General features: G+C 41.6%; 1 protein-coding gene across 2 annotated transcripts; it reads right to left on the bottom strand.

The window, feature by feature from the left end:
* Positions 1 to 15: 15 nt before the first annotated feature.
* Positions 16 to 21329, bottom strand: CANX (calnexin). 2 transcript variants are annotated; one of them, XM_009471569.2, is made up of 15 exons: positions 21278 to 21329; positions 13288 to 13476; positions 12781 to 12854; positions 12209 to 12267; positions 11720 to 11861; positions 10389 to 10470; positions 8800 to 8992; positions 7742 to 7931; positions 6389 to 6502; positions 5740 to 5896; positions 5199 to 5414; positions 4661 to 4780; positions 4418 to 4556; positions 4176 to 4267; positions 16 to 3306 (listed from the first exon to the last, which is right to left on the bottom strand). In XM_009471569.2, exons 2-15 carry the CDS (start codon positions 13471 to 13473, stop codon positions 3253 to 3255), a joined length of 1818 nt encoding a protein of 605 aa, XP_009469844.2. In that variant the 5' UTR covers positions 13474 to 13476; positions 21278 to 21329; the 3' UTR covers positions 16 to 3252. The 2 variants fall into 2 exon arrangements, with proteins under 2 accessions (XP_009469844.2, XP_087609895.1); XM_087753769.1 differs by having other exon boundaries at positions 21211 to 21281.
* Between the last annotated feature and the right edge of the window lie 1829 nt (positions 21330 to 23158).

Genomic DNA, 23158 nt, shown 5'->3' with positions numbered 1-23158 from the left:
ACAAAGAAAGCCAAACAGATTTAAGTTTCTTTATTGATTAATTTTACATATTTTTTTTCCAAGTTGCATCTACAGGTATCTTTTTGAAATGGACAGGTGTTTTCTGCAAATTAAATCACAGTCCTTGTTCAGCAACACTAAAAAAAAAAAAAACCAAACCCAAGAAACCCTTTTTGAAACCATGAGGCAATGGTGGTATTAACTGGGGAACAGTTAGGGATGGCGAGCAGTCACAAACCCTACATACCTGACCACAGCCTAAGTGGAACACTGCTTTTGAGGAAGGAGCAAGGGAAAAGCAAGAGACAACCATGCAGATGTACATCTCCTAGCACTTAGCACTTGCAAGAATCCCTCCTCAGGCCCAGGAGTCAATCTTAAAAACAGATATTCACAATGCATTTTATAGGTCACAGCCTCAAGCCGTGATAATTCGCTATTAGCCAGACCCAGAAAGGCTAGATCACATCCAGTGACACTTCTGGAAGAGGTTAGTTGGTTAGCCGCATCTTTACCAACTCCAGGGGAAAAAACTGGTTTCAGCATTTCTACTGCCTTGTGTTTCAGACCCTGTCTGCACCTGCTCCCCTAGGGTTTGGTTTTGATTTACCATCTCAGTCTAACCCCCCCCACCTCCATCTTCAGACACAGCACGTTCAGTTAAGTAGAGCATCCTTTTCAGAAGCTGTCGCTCTCGGATGCAAAGACATAAAAGGCCCAAATACACTTTCAGGTATTTGTAACAGTTCCAAATCTAGTTCACAGGTTACAACCAGCTAGAGCTTCAGGCCTTCGAAAACACAGCTATGCTTTAATAGCACTCGGGACAAGCAGATACCTAATTTTTCCTCAAAGGCTTTAAAAACATAAGTAATTCTGAGGTTAAACGGAGCCACCCAAGTCAGAAAGCAGGATAAAAAGTAACTTTGGAGTTGTCTATCCATTTTGGAAAGTCTTCATTTATTGTAGTGATTATTTAAGAAGCATACACTATGGTATCAAAAAAAGCCATAACATGCAGACGGGAGACCTTTTCAGGAGATTTAGCAGAAGCAAATGTAGATTTACAATTAGCTTTAATATAATACTATTTAAAAGCTGATAGCAGATCTTATGTTCACTTTTTATGCTTTTAAAGAACATGTATGCACATGAATTCTTCAGGAATTTAAGGCAATTTGCATACTAAGGTAAAAAAAATTAGATTAATAGATTTTTATGTTGTGCCCAAAATGTTAGCTGAATTGAAACCATTTACATATACTTCATCTCAAAGGACTGAGAGTCATAAATAGCAGCTGCTCCTTGATAAAAATACAGTCCTGAGAACAAGCCAGTAGCAATGCTTAAGCTATGACATCTTCCATGTCAGAGTATAAGCTATTTTTGCAATAAGGAGCAGTATTTACCAGGTGTTCAACAGGCAAAGGCATTCTAAACATGCAATAGCTTCCAACAGAAGTCTGAAATTACTTCCAGTATCTTGCTTACAATAGTTTATTTGCACACTGCAGAAAGATCAAGAAATCCTGCTATGCATTTGTGATCACTAATATTTCAAACACAACAACCAAGGGATACAACATAAGTACAGGCAGCAAAAGGTGTTTTACAAAAAAACCCAAAAAAACAAGTCTTTTAGTAATTGGTTAGATTGTTTGCAAGGTAATTGGAAAACTCTTCCCTCCCCAACCCCTGGGAATTATTCCCCACACTATACCTATGCTATGACCAAACAACACTGGAGTGTTTAAATTCAGTGCAAGAAGAGTAATTTCAGGACATTTAATTTCACTCTAAACAAAGGCAAAAGTTTATCTATATAGACATCCAAATGCCAACGTATTTGGTACAGTGTAATGAAGTTACATACATTTCATCCTCAGAGGTATGCTTTTTGTAGTGACCACCTGCATTCCACAAAAAAAGAAAAGTGTTTGAAACAATATAATATGGTAGACTCAATGCTTTAAAAAAATTTATTCAGCTGGAATTGGAACTCCCTAACATTCACAATATAATTTAGGATGCATTTGTTACATGAAGAGCAGATAAAAGACTTACAGTTTCACATACCAGTTAAAATATTCCACATGCTCCTTCCCCACCTACAATACTGACAACTTGGTTGGTTGGGTTTTTTTGTTTTGTTTTTCTTAACAAATACTCAGTTGTCTACCTGACTACCTCCCCCATTTCTACAGGAGTAGACACTGATAACAGTGAGAGGATATGGGACACTGTCCTATCCAGTGTTTGGATCCTGGAAAGGAGTAGGCCTAGCTATAAAAATAGAGTTTGATGATGAGCTGAACATGAAGCGCTTCAGCAACTGAGGCAAAGCTGCACTCAGAAAAAGCTGTATAGCCACAGAGGAAGGAAACCATCAGTGGCTGAACAGAGGGGAAAGGGGGAAGTAGTCTAACACCCCCCCCCCCCCCAAACAACCCATTAGCTTTACAAAAAAAGAGTTCAAGAGCTAACAAAATCCATTATCTGCAAGGTCCGCAGGATTAAATGCCATTTAAGATGACCCACTCCAAATCCTAGATCATTTGTCAACACTTAACAGGGCTTTAGCCATGCACAGTATACATATTTTAGACTGACTAACCCCTTCCTTCCACCCCTCCTTCCTCTTTCCCCTCCCCCCAAAAGAATGAAGTGATTGATTAGAGAGTTTCACTACTGGTTTCCCCATACATCTCCCCTAGTTTTGTTTTCTTTTGAGGGCAGAGGAGTTGTCAAACACATTGACAACTTTTCTTTAAGCAATTATCAAATTTTAAGGGATATAGGGACATCGGTGCATTTAGGAATTTATGTATTTATAAAAAAACTCGTTATAAAACTGCATTTTTATCACCTAGCACTTTCAAGATTCATTGTTTTTTTCACTGATTAATGTATTAAATTAAGCCAAGGTTTGACACCAGAAAAGTTCTACCAATCTACTTAAAAACAGAAAAGAATATTTAAAACCAAAAATGAAAAGGTTAGTTATGTTACATTCCAAAATCCACAGCCCACTAAATGCATTCTTTCTACAGGAATGATGTTCTTTAAAACAGATGATTGCAAATATTTTACTGCTAGACACTCCATTACATTGGATAGTGTGACTGGATCCTGTGGATGGTGAAATCTTGAGGTTTGTCCAAGTTTCAATGTAAGGTGTCCAAGGTCCTCTCCCAGAACCACGTTTGGAAAAAAAAAAAAAAAATCACAGATCAAGTTCTTACAACTTTTTTTTCAATCTTTCCTTGGCTTTCTGTTTCTGGGTGATCTATTCACAGTTTCCTCCTCCTGCAAAAAAGTAATTTGTGTAAACATCAAGGAAATAAAATCTAAGAATACCCTTAAAAAAAAACAACCACATTTTGAGCAAATCTACAAAGAGGACAATCTACTTTCATTTCTACGTTAGGATTTAATTTTTAGGAAGGACCTACTGCTGTTATTATCCTTCCTTTCTATACATGGCAAACAAATCCTCTTGTTTTTACAGTGGATGTACACTATTTGCTGAGAGTACTCGACAACTTCTGTTGCTGTGAGAATTCCTTTAACTTCAAGCAACACTCCACCCATTTCTAAGTCAACCATTATGATAGAATCATAGAATTGTTAAGGCTGGAAAAGACCTCCAAGATCACTGAGTCCAACCATTAACCTAACTGCCAGGTCCACCTCTAAAACATGTCCCTAAGCACCACATCCACATGTTTTTTGAACACTTCCAGGGACTGTGATTGCACCACTTCCCTGGGCAGTCTGTTCCAATGCCTGACCACTCTCTCTGCAAAGAAATTTTTCCCAATATCTAATCTAAATCTCCCCTGGCAGTGTTAGTGTGGAGCACCTAAGAGGTCACACATCCTGACTGCATACAAAGCTGAACAAGTCTTCTGCCTCAAGATGATGCATTCCACACAATCCCACTCCTCTCAATGCAGGGTCTATGGCAGTGCCTTTAGCAAGGTGCCCAGCTCTGCTGAAGTTGGCCACAGCAATTCCTATTCTGCAAGGTGATTAAGTTTTTCAAAGTTCTCACACTGAGAGGGAGGTATCACATGAGCCAGGTTTACTTTTAAACACTTTAGTAAGGCTTGTTCTACAAGACTTAAGAAAAAAAAAAAAGCTCAAGACTTCCATCAAAGATTAAGCATTCTTACCTCTGATACAGGTTTCCTGTCCTCTTCCTCCTCCTCTTCCTCCTCCTCTTGACTAGCACTTCCTATATCAGCATCACTTTTCTGCTTCTCTTCTAAAGGAAATAAAAAACTCCAACTCATTGTCTTTTCATTAAGACTTACCTTCAGTTCACCATTGACTTTACTCCATGTTTGCCAATCCTGCTATTTTATTCTACCAGAGAGAAAACTCAAACTGATTCAAGATTACCTAGTTTACCTACCTAGCTTTTCCTCATTTGCTTCCTCCTCCTCCTCCTCTTCTTCCTTGCCCCCTTTCTCTTTTTCTTCTTCTTTCTCCTCGTCCATCATATCAGGCTGAGGAGCATCAGTCTTTTTGTATTCTGCAGCACTTGGCTGTTTCTAGAAGAATTGTCAAAACCAGGAAATTATTTGTGACATTAAGGCACATTTTGCTGGTTCTCTTTTTAAACATTATACTACTAATTATCAAACGAAATACATACCTTCCCAGAACAGCAGAAAAGGACAACAAGGAACACTGGCAAAGCCACAGTGAGGATATAGACTACCCAAAGCCAGGGACGCTCTTCAGCAGCTGCCATCATCTGGCCCACAACACCAGGCTATAAGATAAGAAGAACTGTCACATTTAATCTCATACCGCAAGTTGTAGCGGTGAAGTTTAAGCTACGGAATTTTCAAATAGGCTTTTTGCAACTTTGAACATTATATTTCATACCACAAAAGAATGAAAGCTAAACCTGCACAAGTACTTTTTCCATAGTTGACAAATGAAGAATTAGACTAAAGACAACAGTCCAATTGTCACAGCAAAAACCTCATAAAATAGCAGTGAATACTCACTGCCACTTATAGCAACCATTGCCATATTATAATTAGGAACTGAGGTTCCAATATGGTTTATCATAACCCCTATCCTTGGTACATATAGGTATATATTGATAAAGACTGTGGGAGAGAACAGCAGCAATGCTCCCACTGTTCCAGTCAGAAGCACACACTTTAACCTTTATCTCTCACCTCTGCAGCACCATCAGCTGCCTTTTTCAGTCCCCATCCATCACTGGCCCAATCATCAGCCACAGCTCTTTCAGTACAGATGATAAAGTTGTCAAAAAAGATGTCAGAAGTCATTGACCATAGCTCAAGTCCCACAGCACTGAAGGGAGTCATCTTGAAAGGTTCCAAGTCTTCAAAGAAATCTGGGTTTGGGATCTTCCTAGGTTTCCATATACCCTAGGAAAGACAAAAGACATTCAGCCTCACCTGCCATAATACAATTTTTGGTTTTCAGCCCATTTTGAATTAACAGAAAGACCAATCCATTGAACTTAATTATGATGTCTGTGAGTGCAACTCATCAGGTTTTGGGAGTCAATTTTCATTTGTGCTACAAAGAAGTGAAGCCAATTAAGAAAGCACTTTGAATGGGTCCACCTGAAGCATAGTACAACCATGACAGTATTTGTATTCCTAATTACACTGGCTGAATCTAAATCATTCTGCTTTTTGTAAGAGAAATGCTGCATTGGCCAGCAATTCAAGCAATGAAAACACCAACCTGATAGTTCACATTATCAATCATAGGAGGCTTCCATTTGCCTTTGTAGTTTGGATTGTCAATCATTGGTCGCTGCCAGGTACCACAGCCAGGGGCTGTCTCACATTTAGGATTTGCAATCTGAGGTGCCTCCCATTCACCGTCCATATCCTCATCCCTGGAAAGGGAAATTCAGTTTTGAAGTCCACCTTTTGTCTTTATACAGAGTAAGACTTAGACAATGTCTGATTTCTGGGAATTTTAAATCCCTACCATAAAATGGAGATACTGAAACTTTGTATAGCACTAGTCTGTAAGTAAAGGCACCACAGAAGGAATGAAGATTTCAAGAAGTAGCTTGGAAGCACAGAAACTCAACAAAAGCCAGTCCCTGAACAGTCTCCCCTGCCACGCCTTCCAAGTATGGTACAACTGCAAGATGACCATCCCTGCCCTGTTCAGCTTACAACCACAGAACAGCAGAGTTGAAAAGTGCACAAGTGAACACAAGACTCCTCAGACCAACTCTGCCTTCTACTTTTGAAGCAAGATAGCCTGAATCGATGACTTTTTTAGCAAGCAGCAATGAACTAGCTATTCTTATACTTGTAAAAGCCAGTATCAAAGCCATGAAATATTTGTTGTGATTTGCAAGAGGCAGCAAACATACCAATCTTCAGGCTTCTCAGCATCAGGGTCCGCTACATATTCTGGCTCATCATCCAGCCAGCCCTCTGGTTTCACAGCATTTTCATCTGCGATCTTTGCAGGAGCATCCTCATCCCTTGAGAACAGAATATTATGTATTAACACACACAAGGCATAGAAGTTCTTAACCCTAAGGCATGATTCTACAGACTCTGAACAAGCCCACTGATCTAGCCAACCAGCTACCTTCAGTTCTGATAGGGTAACCGTAACACCATGATTTCAGAACAGAATTGCCTTGCAATCTGTTACCTATACATGTGCCTCATGGCACAGTCATAGCGCCAACTGTAAGGTAATACTACTTGTTTTTTAAAAGCAACCTAGAAAGGGCATATTACAGCAAATCCCGTATCTTAGTGGTCACTGCAAACACACATTTGAGCTTGAAATTGAGTCCATGGTTCACAAAGCATAGGTTCAAAGACAGAAACCCAGTATCAGTTTCTGATTTAGGATGTCAGCTAGTTCAGTCACTTGTAACTATGCATTACACAACTACAAACATCTTACAGTTATACCTTCTGCAGCTCATCTTTTGATCTCAAAGATGAGAGCATCAACTAGCATAGCTGTTTCAGTAAAACCTTTATCTGTGGCCAGCATAGTAACAGGAACACTAAACAGTAACTCCCAGAGGACACGGATCCTGTCTGCCTTTGTCTACCAAACCGCTGCTCAGGCACCTAAACCGACTGTGTTCTGATTACAAGGGTGAGACTGAAAACCTTCTCTAAGTCATCTGGAGCCCTCAACACAAGAAAGATGTGGACCTTTTAGTGGCTTTCCTCTGGATCCATTCTAAGATGATCAGAGGGCTGGAGCACCTCTGGTATGAAGACAGGCTGAAGGAATTGGGGTTCAGCCTGGAGAAGAGAAGGTTCCAGGGAGACCTTATGGTGGCCTTCCAATACTTAAAGGGGGCTTATATAAAAGAGGAGGAGCGACTCTTTATAAGGGCAGATAGCGATAGGACAAGGGGGAATGGTTTCAAACTGAAAGAGGGGAAATTTAAATTAAATGTTAGGAAAAAACTCTTTACTCAAAGGATGGTGAGGCACTGGAACAGGTTGCCCAGAGAGGTTGTGGACGCCCTGTCCCTGGCAGTGTTCAAGACCAGGTTGGTCAGGGCCCTGAGCAACCTGGTCTAGCAGGTGGCGTCCCTGCCCATGGCAGGGGGGCTGGAGTTAGATGACCTTTAAGGTCCCTTCCAGCCCAAGCCATTCTATGATTTTATGATCTGAGAAAGGCTTTTTGATCAGGACCAAATTATCAGGCCAAGGCCTCCCTCAATTCCACCCCTCCAACAGCTTACCAGTCATCTGGTTTAACAGCATCTGGGTCTGGGATTTTTGGTCTCTCATCCCAGTCCTCAGGCTTCTGGTCATTTGGGTCCTCAATCTCTCGGGGTGGATTCACAGGAGGAGACATATCATTTAGCAAATTCCCACTGTTGACAACCGTTTGATCAACCAGTATTTCAAAACTATTATCAGGATTCAAGACTGTAAGGAAAAAAATTGATGTAACCATTACATATATGATACAAAGCATGCATCAAAGTATCACCCATCCCCACTGTACAACTTCAGCAATCCAAGCTACTACCTACCCAGCAACTGTTTTAAAGAATTGTTAAGAATCTTTCTCCTTATGCCAAAGTATAACTAGTGATGATGTACCACATCTCACCTTGTGAGAAAGAAGACTCATTGCAGGAGTCCTACTTTAAATATGCTAAAAGCACAAAGAAGCTTGTAGAGTGATTTACCAATTACCACTGCAAGTTGGCTTTGGCACAATAAGTATTGCTTTAGTAGTAATATAAGAATAAGACTCCCTACTACTGACACACAGGATTTAAATCTCATTCCTTTATCGATTGCTGTCTCTATAGTAAGAAAAGCTAGAGAGATCCTCCTGAGCACTCCCTGAAAGATTTTAGTCATAGCTAATATACCACATCAGACACTTCAAGAACCACCGAGTTTGGTGCTATGAAAGCAGCAAGAAAAAAGACTATCCCTCTAAATCTAAAGCCTAGTATACCCCAAATTACTAGGGGGCAGCATTCAAGCAGTTTATAAATGTTGATAATTATTTTGGATATACTTAGCATATCAAGTCACACACAACTGCTCTGAAATTCAGTTCTCCTTTAACTATTAAGTTCAAGGTCTTATGACCTTTCTTACATGAATCAAGACTTCTTGCAAGGAAGAAATAAGCCTTTCTGTAAGATGATCAGTTTTTGCATTCAGAGCCTTCAAGTGGTTGACACAAATATTCAGTTGTTCACCTGGCTCATTTTATGAGCTTTTGATTCAGGAAACAGTAGTAGTTACTAACATGCATCGTTAACAGTCACCATACCCAGAGTATAAAGATGTGTCTTCTTATCAGTAAAGTAAGCCTTCAGGTCTGCATCTGGACGCTTTGCATGCTTCTCCTCATATTTGCCAGTCTTTGGGTTTTTGTGCCGGAAGATGAAGTGCAATTTATAGTCCTCTCCACATTTGTCAGGACCAAACATGATTGTATATGGAGTTTTGTCATGGAACTGATCCTTTAAAAAGAATGTAAAACTTCACACCATTATTTTGAAATACAACTTAAGTCACTGCCTGGCATAAGAACTCCCAATTCATTAGAAATTATTCTGCAACTTGGATATCAAGCCAGTAAAGTATCCACACTAAAGCTTGTATGACGACACAAGCCTCTAGAAAAAACACCAGAATAATCCCAGCTACTTGATTTTGCACCTTTGGTCTCTACTTCCCAGATGGAAAACAACAGCTATTCAAGTGCTATCAAAAAGATAAGTGTAAGTGACAACCACAATGTTTAAGTATATCTCTACATTACAATAAAGGATTTTAAAAGCTATCAATATAGAATTATCAGTTACTGGTAATAATGAACAACCAGTCCAGCGAGTTTCTTTCACACAAAGTGATACGCAGCATTAAAAGTGAGACAGAGTTGTATTTAGTTTACACACTTACTAACTGGTGTACTGTCTCAATCTGAGCACTAACTGGATATAATAATCTCACCTTTGAACACTGCAAGCAAGTCTATTTGTTCTTGCTAATGTTATCTTAAAATTCAATGCACATATGAAACCGGTTAGACAGTCAAGTAGTCTTTTGGATGTCTTTTTTAATAATTTGGAATCTGTAGTAATAATGTAACTCCAACAAGACTGCAGAAGGAAAGGAGAAGGATGGGTAACAAGTCATAAAAGGCACTTCCTATGAAGTGTAGGAAGATGGCTAAAGAAAACCCACAGGCTACACAAGCCTATGAAAGGTGACCCAGCAGTTAAGCTTTGTCTGAGTAGGCTAAACCACTTTAGAGTGGTTGAGAGGGGAGATAATTATTCTTAATCCTTAGGAGTTGTAGCATGGTCTCTTCCATTGACGACACTTTTAAGACAATGCATTCAAGGGTCATTTATGAAGCAAATGGTTCTATATAGCTAGTGTGTGCAGCTGAACTTGAAAGGTTGTATGCAGTCCAACCTCTTAAGATTTTTTTTTAAATATACCCAGTAACTGACAAGTAGGTTCACATGTCAAAGACAAGGCAATAAATGCAAGGTATATTTTTATTTATTTGCACTAGTCTGTTTTAGAAGATGAAACATGGTATCTTCCTTCTGGGCAACAGTTTCCTGAGGTTTCTCCTCATACACTGGCTACTCTAAGATACCTCTTTGGTCCTAGAACCTAGGGAAATTTAAAGTATTGCAGACTTTAGCAAAGGTCTAGAACTGCTCAGCTACTAGGAAACTCCAGAGTTTTCACTCAAGAGGCCAGAAACTGCTGAGTGCAAAGTACTTTGAAGATCAGGCCCTAAATACGCCCCACTGCCTTTATTGAAGAAGTTTCTTCAGGAAGAAGCAAAATGAAAAAAGTTTTTTTACAGCTAATACTCAAAGTAGCAGCATTACTCACCAGGTTCAATTCAGGTGTTTTTGAAAGCAATTTCACATAGGCCCCACCACACTCTATTCCATTTTGGAAGTTTACTTCATACCTAATTTTAGTTTTAGAGAAGGGGAGAACATGTTATACATGAGGAAAAATTACTTCTGTAATACACAATTACCATTTTCAAGTACAAATTAAGAGTAAGACTGTTTTGTTGTTGTTTGCTTCAAATCACATGTCCAACGAATATTAAAAATACATGCTGCACTCTAAGGTAAGGGCCTAAGAAACAAGAAAAAAGTGAGAATTTAGAAGACTTCACCTGACAGAAAAGATTAAAGGAATTGAGTGCTGGTCTAGATTACGATCTAGAAGTAGAGAGAAGGAAGAAAAAGCTTCCCAGTACGTAAGAAACTGCAACAGAGATTAAGGCAAGCCAATTATTTTCCCCACAACTACTATGGCACAGACAACTCAATTTGCAAGACTACCAAAGCAACAACAATAGGATCCTAGGAGAAGCCCCTTTAGGGTTAATAAGCATACAACAGTATATTTAGGGATGCCAAGGAGTCTGAAAAAAAGCAAAACATCTCTGTCAGGAACAGGCTAAGTATGCTTGATCCTCTCTCAATGTCAGCAGCTGGAGTGGATGACCACTGGGATTTATTTTTAGCCTTGTATTTTGAGCCAAAACTAAAACAGTCATGCAAAGCAAAGTGACCAACTCATTATCTTGTGCAAATACAAATTAGCTTTGTTTAAAACTGATAAAGTAGGCAATAATCCACAACTCAACTGTTCTCACTGATTCCCCCCCCCCCTTCTTGTTAGTCTAACATACATGCAAGTAGATTCTTCTACATCAGTCACAGCCAAACAGAGCTAGGCAAGCTGTTCATCTTCCATGACAGATGAACTAAGACAAAGGAAGAAGGAAACGAGTGCATCTTTACCACTCTGTCCACTCCACCTCAGAAACAGGGCGCAGTTTACTGCATAAGGAAATGCACTGACCTACATACAGACCAGCTTTTCTCCAAAAGGACAAGGACCTTCACAATTAGCAGTACAGAAGTCAGTTGTCTGACCTTGTTACTACAATTAAATTAAGTGAAGTCCCAAGATGGGTTACCAAGTGTAGTTTTCATACTTCTTTTCAGGCTTCAGAGGGACCCATGCTGTTCCTAGCTTGCCACTTTAGGAATACGGGTTGCCATTTCACTTAAAACAGTATAATAGGTTACAGTATCTTGTGTCACCCCCAGTCAACAAAAAATAAGTTATGGAAATAACCTCAGCCTGCTATCATGTCACCCTTGAAATAACAGAACACTAAGTTATCCTTTACTTACTGTATAATAAGGGGTTTGGTATCAAATACAAAAGGCTTTGAAAGTTTGGATGAAATTGCATGATGCTTGGCTCGGGTTACCAATACAAGCCCTTTGTCTCCTGGAAGCTTAGTGTCCTTCATGTCTTGAACTTCCCATTTACCTGGAGAGAAATTAACCACATGTTATCAAAACTCATTCAAGACAGTCTTTGTTTAGCCCAATTTTGAACAAGGTAGCCAGCATTCCAAAATGACACCCTACAAGGTACCTTATCAAGTTATTAGCATAACATCTTCACTAGAAATTATTTTAAAATCTCCAAGTCGATATTTTGTCTAAATGAGAACTACACTTTATATTCTTATTCAGGTATATAAACAGTCCTCCCATTTTCTTCAGTGAATATAATTTTAACTGGGAAACAAAAAACAAAGGCTTGCACCTCTCCTTCAGGTATTACAAAAGACATCAGAAACATCTATCATCCAAAACCTGGATTGGACTCACCATCATATTTGGCAATCTCATCATCTGTATCATCTTTTTTTGCTCTGGAAAGGATCCACCTAGAAGACAGACATCCAATGGTCAAAAAAACATACTTTTTTTCCACTAAAAATCCTGCCCTTAAGATAAGCCTTACTGTCCTATGACTATCCCCCAGTGTCTTGATCCCCTGAGGAGTTCTATCCTCAAGCCTGCAAAGTTTTCTGCATTTACCATTTCCCACCCCACCCCCAAAGTAGGCTCATGGCCTCAGTGTCTTGCTCTTTAAAAAAAAAAAATAGTAGTAGTAGTACCTCACCATCCTCACATTACCTGAGGAAAGTGAAAAGTCAGATGAGGATTAGAACATTACACATGTATGGCTCACCTCCCCCTTGTTACTAGAACTTAAGGAACTACTAGTTTAGCTCAGCACTTAACAGCCAGGCACATATAGTCACTGCTGTAATCCTCACCAGCCACTGCCTTTTGATTCAATTTTGAATAACACAGGCTTTAGTGAGGGTTTCATTGCCTTTCACCAAATTTTTTAATTATTTGCTATACTGAATAATCCTTCAGATTATACTCACCCATCCAAAGTTCCTTTATCAAAGGACTCTGCAAAATACACCTCACCAGTTGGGACTGGGGCCCTGTAGGTAACCTATTGGAGAAGAGAGGCATTTATGCACCTTTCAAGGTGCATTCTCTACACTGAAGAAATACAGGCATATACAGCTCACATGCCCTGTCTACACTCATGTACAGCTTATCTGGAACACCCTTGCAGCATAACACGGAAGTTGTGCCAAGCCATTGTGCTCTTGTCTGCAACTAAAACTAAAGTATATAGCTGGAAACATTAGCATTAACTCCTAATAATCACATCACAGATTTCAAGGGTGGAACTAAGTTTTCAGGAAGAACGTGGGGGACATGAGAACAGGAATGAAGCAGCTAGGCTTAATTCCGAGCCCTACTCCCAAATAATATCACAACATGTTAAATGTTAGCAAAGTAAAGACAACTCCAATCAGACTTACATTAACCACAACACAAGCAGTAATTCAATTTTTAAAAGAAGTTCCATGCCAAACCTTTGGAGTTGGAGGAGGAGTGCTCGTTTCAGGTTTTGACTCTTCTACCTCCTCAATGCCATCATCCAAGTCATCCTCAATATCAACTACATCATCACCATCATTGTCATCATCCATATCATGTGCCTGGACAGCAAGAGTTCCAAGAGCGAGCAGGGTCACATACAGTAGCCATTTCAGCTCCATGATCTGGATAAATAAAACAAGGCAAAGACATGAAGTCAGTGCTGTATGCAGAGCAAGGCATTGCTTCTCTGTACAAAATCAAGCATCCAAGACAACAGGTGAAGTGCCTATCCATACCACTGAAAGAAAAATGCAAACTTATCTTTTCAGCTCTTATTTACTGCATCTGGCTGGTTGAGACAGCTCTAAAAGCTGGAGAGGAATACAACATTTTGTATTTAATACAAAACATATATTAACTCAGTGGAGGACCACGTGTGCAAGTTCTGCACATCATGCTGCAGAAATGTCATAATTTTGCTATTACACTGCCACAGTCTGTGAGCAGAACAGCACACACATGTACACAACACCACAACCTATGTACCTGCAAAAGCCTAAACAGAAAACCTATTTCTTGCTTATGAAGGACTTCAAATGCCTCATGCAGAAACTGAAATTTCCATTCAGTTCAGGAGTTGAAATACAATTAGCTAGCTCTTTCAAGCAGAGAGTAATCTACAGAGTAATCAATTCAGTCTCCTGTTCAATATTTTTTTGTCCTTTCAACTGTGGGACACTGGCATTTTCACTCATCAGTCCCCTTCCCCAGGTTTTATTCTGGAATTACTGCCAACAGTTATTGATACTACTGGCAGATGTCTATAAGCAATTGAGGCTACTGAGGCAGGCTCAGGAGAAAATTTCTTACTATTTAACAGACAGTTGATTTGATTTCCATCTTTCGATCTCTAATTTAACAGGACAACAACAAAAAAAGAATATCTGTTAACAGAGCCTTTACAGAATTAAAATATCACACTTAAGGTGCCCAGGTGTCACACCTAAAATATGGCAGACCTTGGCAAGCCATAGCTCAAAAGATCTTGTAAGATGGGTTTCAATTTTACTTTCTTGCTAGAAAAACTACAAGATCACTGCACTTTTAGGTTGCTACAGAAGACAACACTCCTAGCATGCTGCTCAGTTTTATCTGCCAAAAAAAAAACCACAAAAACCTGTGCCTTGCTCACCTTTTCTCCTTTGAATCACATTCAAAATTTTTCTTCCAAAACCAGAGTTTTAACTGAGACTAATACTTTTTTGAAAGCAAGTATAAAACCAAACATCTCCTCCTTCCCTTACACTCCTGCCTCAGGGTGTAGCCCTGCAGACTTACAAACATAACTCAAGCAGAGTTAATAATGCCTATAGGCGCATAAGATCATCCTAGAAATCAAACTTTCAACTTTCCAAAGCACGTTTAGGCAACTAAAAGAATTTACAGTCTTAAAGGCTTATCAGCACTATCCAATACTCCAAAACTACGTTGCATACTGGATCTACCATTCTTAGATTATTCTTTAACTTACTTCTAATGGCAGAGGGGATGTTTTATAACTACAACAAAACTGTATTTTAAAGACTTGTGCTGAGGTCATGTCCAGTTTATGACTACAGCAACATGCAATTGCAGCCAGTTTTCTAACAATAGTGATGGCCTTGAGGATTATGGTCTAAATGCATGCTCACAACCCTCTTCCCTCACAATTCAGGCAACTGCACTGAAACACCTCTGAGCCAAAAGGACACCATTCACAGCATGATCAGCTGACAAAAACTTTCAAGTGTTGTTAAATATGAGCAAAGCTTGTTTGCTTAATGCACAGGGTAGAGCCAAAATTGAAAACAGTTACAGACCTCATAGCAGCTCATAGCTCTTATTACTAATGTGGGAACCACAATACAAATCCAAGGAATGAAAACTGTCAAGCCAACATCGGTACCCTTGGAAGTTCAAATTCCTCTTGCACGTTCTCTGAATAACTCATGCCCACCAGCATAAAAAAAAGTACAGAAAACAAGAGCCTGAAACTTCATTTGAAAAAGTGATCTTTAGAGGTCCATATCTCTCCTGTGTGACTGAAGCAACTACAGATGAGATGGCACAAGGACACCTGTCCAAGGGAAGGGCTGAATTTTATCTTACCTTACCAACACATCCTCACCAAATACATCTTTAACAGAGCTAAATTCAGGAAGATTTTACCTCAAGTTTTATAACTGCTTTCAAATTATATTATGCAGATAGAATGACCACTTCATGATTTGGAAAGTGATACAAGGAAATTAATCTTAAACATATAGCAAGGTTAGAAATAAGATAATTCTTTCCTTTCCTTCTAAGAGGAAGGAGTTTCTGCATTCCTCCCAAGCCTGTGCAAAGGACATTAATGATTTAGCATGCAAGTAATCCCTTAAGTAATCCCACCACTAGCCAACCAGCAATAAAGTTTTGGTGAAAGAATTAAATCATCCCCCCTAACTTTCATGCCGGTACTGACTCCATATGTAATAATTACCTACTTCACAATCCCACCTGAACTACAACCCTTCAGAAATATTTGTCAGCAGCAAATGGACTTTGGTAAATGCTACCACATAAGTGGCAAAGCCTCATACTGCCCGCAAGGTTGCTCCAGAAATTCTTCTGCCAATGCATCCTAGTGAAACCAGACAATTCTGTCAGTGACACATACAGCAGGGGCAGAAGCTATGCCACTGTGCACATCTCTGCTCCTGATACAACCATAGGTATCCACCCTGTAGTGTCTGCATTTATCAGTTAATGCTCTGTCTGAATTTAAGGCCTCGTTGAACCTCATTTCAAGGTAGAAGTACTATCTGTTCAAGTTCCCAAGCAAGCTTTTTTTTTCCTCCCCCCAAAAAAGGAGAAAGCTAAAAGCATGAAGAGAAGCTAATCCGGTTTCATGTCCTTGCCTCTTTATAATCATCGGAAAGCAGTATTCACAAGTTTATATCCCTACAGAAAGCTGTTCAGGACACCTCCTACATATTAAATCAGTCTCAAATTCAACATAAGCTACCATTCATAGACCGTGAGCGGACTGGTAGCATCTCCTGCAACTGCCAGTTGTCATGCCAAGCTCTTTATATTGTTACAGATTAACAGAATAAGAACTAACTAAATGATAAGAAATAAAAGACACTATGTTCTCAGAAGAGCAATTTAAGTGAAGCACACATTTTCGGTATTTAAAAAGCTACTTCTGTCCATAATGGATACTGCTACAGGAGAAAATTTCAACTTCACTTCACACAATCCTTAGGGACACAACAGAAACATGATTATGCCCAAGTAAATTCAGTTATTCCTAAATAGAAGATAGAAAGGGAGGGGAGGGGGTGAGAGAAGAAACTCAGGTTTTATACAGAACAGGTATAAAACAATTTTTCAGTGGTGCTTTAAGTTGCTACCAACTACAAGTGTTCAATTAGTCACCTAAAATGCAGTCTAACCTTCAGGCACACAGCCATCTATTCTATTATGATCAGATTTCTTCCTTGAAGAAGTGTCCAATTTCCGAGCAATTATCATTAGCCATTTTTGACTCTGCCTGCACTTCCCTTCTTTGGGTTTAACTGTGTAATATTTCTGAAGGTTAGTGTATTCTGATCATACAACTGCCAAAAACTTTTAACAAAGGAACCCTTTCATAATAGGCAAGAGCTTCTGACATCTCCATTCTACTTCAATGCAACCCTCAATTTCACCATAACAATGTGTCAAGTCAGAGATGACTAAAACTTCATCTACTTTTTTTTTTATAAGGTCTTCAGACACTTATAGACATTGGCACACCACTTGGATCAAAGAGAAAACTCCTGCAGTATAATAACATAATACTAACTAGGAAGAGAGTTTGAGACTGCCAGGGCTAACACATCACTTGTTCTCTGTCTGTGTGTCCATCCACAGCCAGCTTCTACGCTAGAAAATTTAGAGCTGACATTTAAGCACTGTTCACCTGACTGTCAAAAGGCCAAAGCATTTTCCCCTGGAATTTACAGGAGCTATAGGAGAGCAATGAAAACAGACACCTGGAACAGCCTCACTACACAGACTTTACAAAGCAAAAACTACACCAAATTGGAGTGAGATTCAGAGACAAGATCTGCTTCTTGCCATAGAAGTGGCACTCTTAAAATGTAAGGCCAAGTGATTGCTACCTTTGGATTTCAAGACTTTCAAAGAAGTCATGCAGCTTCAGAGATTTGTTTTTATTTAGAATTCCCCTTTCACTGGGCATAAAGGGAAAAGTTGTTCTTAATTATTGGCATGTCCCTGGAAACACTTGACCCATACAGCACAGAGTTGTCACCACTCTCTAACATACATGTCCTAGGGAACAACAGACAGTGAAAGGGTCCACGCAAAGGATGTTTAAGTCCTTTGCTATCATACTTCCAGAACATACTGTTCAGAAAGTAACTTCCCTGTCAGGTCAAACAGAGCCTGCAAAACCAGTTTAATCATCTCCTTGGTTACTAATCTATTTGAGTGGTTCATCAAGCCAGTTCTTAACACTGCGTATTTCAGAATGTATAACTACATTTGAATTGCTACTGGAAGAATTAACAGTCAGATTAAATGGGTTTTACTAAAAATAAGTCACTTACTATGAACTGCACCTCAGCAATTTAACTGGAAGAGCATCAGTGGTTTCTATTTCAGCAACACCTGAAGTGACAGCTGAATGACTTAAAATAGGAAAAGCAAAATTTGCTAGCAAAGTCCTGTGTTCCAAATACTGGATTTCAGTGTGGTACTTACAGTGGAAGCACACCAGTAAAAACAAGCACAATGCAAGGCAAGAATTATGGAAGAAAAATTTAAACGCACAAAAGTAAAGAAATTCATCACAACACCAAAAAAAAAGGCAAGGAGACAAGAACAGAAAGGCTGAGACATACTCATTTTCCCTCTCAAATGAGATTTTTACAGTTTCTGGGCAAAGGCTTGGCTACCCTACTTCATAGTCCACTAGTTTCTTGAAGTCAGAACTACCGAAGAGCAGAGGAAACCTTTTCTATATCTCACAATCCCTCCACCTTCCACATCCTGGCTCCTCTGTGGTGCCAGGGTAACTGTTTACACAGCCTCATGATGAACTAGCAGCTGTTTTAAGATGGCTCGAAGTCCTTCTGCCATGTTATTTTAACCCTGAATCAATACCCCAGTCCAATCCAGCACACAAAGGCAAAAAGAGTTGTAGCAGGACAAGTGAAAGTACTGTGACATAATAAGTAGCCAAGGATAAAGGAAATTAAGCTGTTGGCAGCAGAGTCAGCTTAATGCCATAGTTTCATGTGCAGTTCTGTCATCTGCGCTTGTCTAAAACAAACCTGTCTTTAGGCAGATTTGGGAGATCTACACTCTGCAGGGAAGCTGAACAGCTGTGTGGCCAAACACTATAATTTCAGCCACCAGTACATTACCTCACCACCCTTCTGAGAGGGATAGGATACACTGCTACATAAGATTTGAGGAAAGTCTCCTGGAAAGGATTAGCCAAACCTCTCCTGGAGAGCTCAACAGCCCCACAGAAAAAGCTGCTTTCTGTTTGGGTTTTAAGGAGCACAAACCAGGCAAGAGATTAGGTGTGAAAGGTGACAGCAACAAAGCTTGGTTTTAATAAGCATTTAAAATATGCCTGTTTCTAAAAATAATGTACAACAGTGCAGATACAGTAAGGGAGAAAACACCAAGTACCATTTGTCAGCAAAGAGATCATTCCCACAGAACTGGAAGTCCTTGGAGGGCAAAGACAGAACTGCAAGTCTTTTCAACCATAAAACAGATGGGCTGCTAGGAAAATTACATTAGGTGGAGGGAGATCTGGAGGTGCCCCAAGATCTTTCAGACCATCATGCCTAGAAATCAATTCAAGTTTGCCCTGCTACACAATTGATTCCAACAAGAACAGGCTGCCACCACAATCACTACTAGAGGCAGAAAAATGAAAGGCCAGAAAAGGAAGTAAAAGGCAGGGCTAAGTACAAGTCACAGTGTATTCTCAGTAATGGATTTATTCATTTACTTAGGGGGAAGTGCTGCAGCTCATCAAATGAGAGGGTAATCTAACAGAAGCGGCAAGCTTTTTACTGTTTTGCATTAGGCTTCCCTTCCTAGGAGGGCAGTTGATACCAGGAAGCAGTTTACATCTTATACACAGCTTGTGATGTTGTCTGTGAATTGTACAAGTATTCCCTTCATAATATTTCTTTTTTAAACTAGAAATACTGAGACTTAATATAAACACAAAGTTTAACTCAAAGCCTTTCCTAGTTTTGTTAAGTGTTTTGGATAAGCCCATGTAATATGACCAAATCAACAGTAAGGAGGTTTTTGAAGTCATTTCAAGTGCATCAGGGTGAACCCAGAGCAACATATTTCAACCTGTATTTAACCAGTATTTTATCCGTATTAACTCATACATTATTATAGTTCCGCTATCTCCTTGCAATATTTTAGCAATAACCCAAACCACAGAGGGTAAAATGTCCCATAAAATCTGTGTGTTAGCTATACTTACTTGACAATCTTAAGTAAACATACTGCATTTAGAAATACATTACATTCCTAGTGACCAGTTTTCAGACATCTAACATACTCTAAATAAATTCCAGAAAGAGTTTTCCACAATGCTCTGCAGAAACACTGCAGCATTTATTGTGTTAACACTAATAATAAAGTCTGAACCTTTACCATTACTACTACTATTAATAGGTCTGCTTCCCTTCACAACGAAATCACCTACAGCATTTCTCTTTCTACAGCCTAGAAAGTTCTTAACCACAAGACTGCATGTGAAAGTTCACGCTTTGGAATCAGTACAGACAAAAAAGCAGTAGGCTATGCAGGCTTTACCTCAAAGGTATGGGGTTTTTTTTGTTTTAAAAGCATACAATACAATCCTCAGCCAAAAAAATGAGAACTAAGATGTCATATACATACTATTTTGGAGATACCCAACACAAGTGATATTGAGGCAGTAAAAATCGAAGCATGTGTTTTAAGTCCCCAAAATTCTCAGACCTTGCTGCAGCAGAGTCTCCTCATCTGTACTTCACCTTTGGCCTCCCTCACTGTTTGATTACCACATCTTCCCCACCTGTTGGGCCTCCAGTTCTGCGCCTTGAACTCCCCTTTCCAGAGACTTCTACTTCCCCTCGCACAGCGAACCAGGCCACACGCTATGCTCCGCACCCACCTCCTCTTCTAGTACTGCGGGACTTCCTACTCACGGTGAGCAGTTTTAGGTGGCTGAAGACCACTTCGACATGTTAGCGGCCGGCACCAGAACAAGAAGCCAAATTAAACCCAAACCACACGCCGACCCCACCAGCCCATATCCACCTCCGACCCCCCGCTCCCCGTCCCACCCTGGGGGAGGGCGGGGAAGGAGGGAGGGAGGGCAACCAAGTACCCCATCGGCCCCGCTCCAGCCGCGGCCCTGCCACAAGCCGCTCCCAGTCCAGACGTCCCAGAACTTACCAGAAGGCACGCCGCTCCCCGCCAGGCCTCTCAGAAGCCTACGGGGGCCGAGGGGGCGCCGGCGGCGCCTGCAGCAGCCCCGTGCCCGCCCCCCGCCGCAGGGCTCCCCAAGCACGGCCGCCCCTCTCGCCCCGGCTCCCGGGGGACCCGTCACCCTCCCCGCCCCACAGCGCACGCACGGGCCCCTCGCCGCCCACCACACCCACGGCCCAGCAGCATCCCGCCGCGCGCCCCCAGGCAGGCCCGGCTCCCCCGGGCTGCCCGCCGCCTCACCCCGCCAATCCCCCGCCGTGCCCCGCGGGTGGGCCTGCTCCCCGCTCCCGTACCCCCACGGTCGCGGAGCTGCCCCGGCGGCACCGGCTGGAGGGGATGGGGGGGGGGGGGGGGGGGAAACTCACCCGCCGCAGCCCCACGCGCCCCGGTCCGCCACCGCCCCCAGCCTCCCCGCCCCTCCGCGGCCCTCACCTCTGTCACGTGTCTGCGAGCCCAGCGCCGCCACCCGCCTATCTACCGCGCGCCAGCCCCGCCCCCGGCCCACCTTGCTTCGCCTCTCCCATTGGCGGATAGTGCGCCTGCCCGCCCACCTGGCTGCCAGTTCGGCGTTTTGATTGGCTGGCGGTGACGTCGCTCAACGGCCTGCCCGCCTCAAAACACGCCCCAACGGTGCTACCCTTCGTGGAGCGCTATAATTGGTTGGTGTGGTTGCAGGAAGTGCTGGGTGATTGGCTGGTTGAGGGGAGTCCGTTGAGATGTGGGCGGGGACCTAGCGGATCTCTGTCCGCTCGTGCTGCAGGCGGCGGGCGCCCGGCGGGCGGGGGCTGAGGATGCGGCTGCGGCTGCGGCTGCGTCCCGCTGCTGCCTCGTGGCCCCCCGCTGCGGGGACGGTAGCGCCCGGGTCGTGGAGGCGCTGCGGGGGGCCCTTGCCCCGTTGCTGCCGCAGGCCCTGAGGCGAGGCCCCAGCGGCTGGGCTTGCTTCACCCTGCGCAGCGGAGGCGTCCTGGGTCTGCCTGTGCAGCTGGAGATGCCGGGAGGGCTCACCCGAGAGGTCTGTCCCAGTGCCTGAGCACCATGATATTAAACAGCAATTTCACCTTTGCTTCTGTCTTTTCTGTCCTTACCTCTTTGGAAAGGGTTTTCAAGTTTTCCTGCCTATTCAGAAAATTTAGCATATCTAGTATTTTTTTCTTAAATACAAGCTGAAGTTTTAAGGAAACTGGAACACTTCACACAGGCTCTGACGTGTTTAGAACATGGCAGTGGTGCTGAGGCAGCCTCTTGTTTAAAGACCTTGTTCAATATCAGAAGCTTTAAGCTGTGCTATACTTCCAAAATTAACATCATGTATTCCTGTAGAGGTGAAATACTGTGTAAATGCTCAACATTTACACATCTGAACAAATACAGAAACACAGTGAAATGCAGAAATAACTGTCCCTGCTGTACTGCCTGGGAAGGAGAGGCCAGAGGCGGTAACTGGTTTGCATGGAAGCACGTAAGTAACTGTGAGAGCAAGATTAAACTTCAGGTGTCCCTGTCTCCTGATGCGTACGTACAGCAGTGTGGGATGGCAATGAATGAGGTCCTATGATGAGGAAAGCAGGATCCTGTTACCCTATCAGCAATACCACATTTCAGTTGTATCTAAGCTGCTTCAGCTGAGAACACTTCAATGGAAAACTGTATCTGAGCTATCCAGCTTAAAGCAAGCTCCTGTGTGGTCTGTGGGCTGCAGCCTGTTCGAGCAGATAGGAGGTAGTCTGTAGGAATACCAAATTCAATATTGCTAGGAGGGGTGGGGAGAAGGAAGAAAGAAGAGGGTTTTTTTTGTAAACATAAATCTGTTTCGAGTTGATGCAATGAGTCAGCAATGTAAGTCTTCCCACAGAGAAAATTCCACTGTGTTAGGACAATGCAAGCAGGGCCCCGGCACTCAGAAATAAGGCTCAGCATAAATGAAATCAGCAAATCCCTGTTTACACTGAAGTTTGGAATCAAACGCTCACATTTTTCCAGAAAGCCACCAAGCTGGCTCCTAAACCTCCCTGTTGACTGAGCTACACCCAGAGATTGAACAGAAGATGCAGACAGACAGGCAGGGAAACAGCCACAAACAATAGGCAACACAGGAGATACCAAGCGCTTTAAATAAGAAACTAAAAACACCATGGAGGAATACTTTAAAGGGTAACAAAGCGGTATAATTTAGCAGGCTCCCTCCCCAATCTAGGCAAAATGCAGTTTTCCACCGAATATCTTTCAAGCCTCTCTTTTGAAACAGATTGTTAACTCCAACATAACTCACAGGATAGCACAATACCACTGCTGCAATCACACAAGCACAGGAAG

Source organism: Nipponia nippon, unplaced genomic scaffold (genome assembly GCF_047370975.1).
Source record: "Nipponia nippon isolate SJK-2023a ecotype South Korea unplaced genomic scaffold, ASM4737097v1 scaffold_17, whole genome shotgun sequence".
NCBI classification, from domain to species: domain Eukaryota; kingdom Metazoa; phylum Chordata; class Aves; order Pelecaniformes; family Threskiornithidae; genus Nipponia; species Nipponia nippon.
This window is presented reverse-complemented; position numbering and strand designations above follow the sequence as displayed.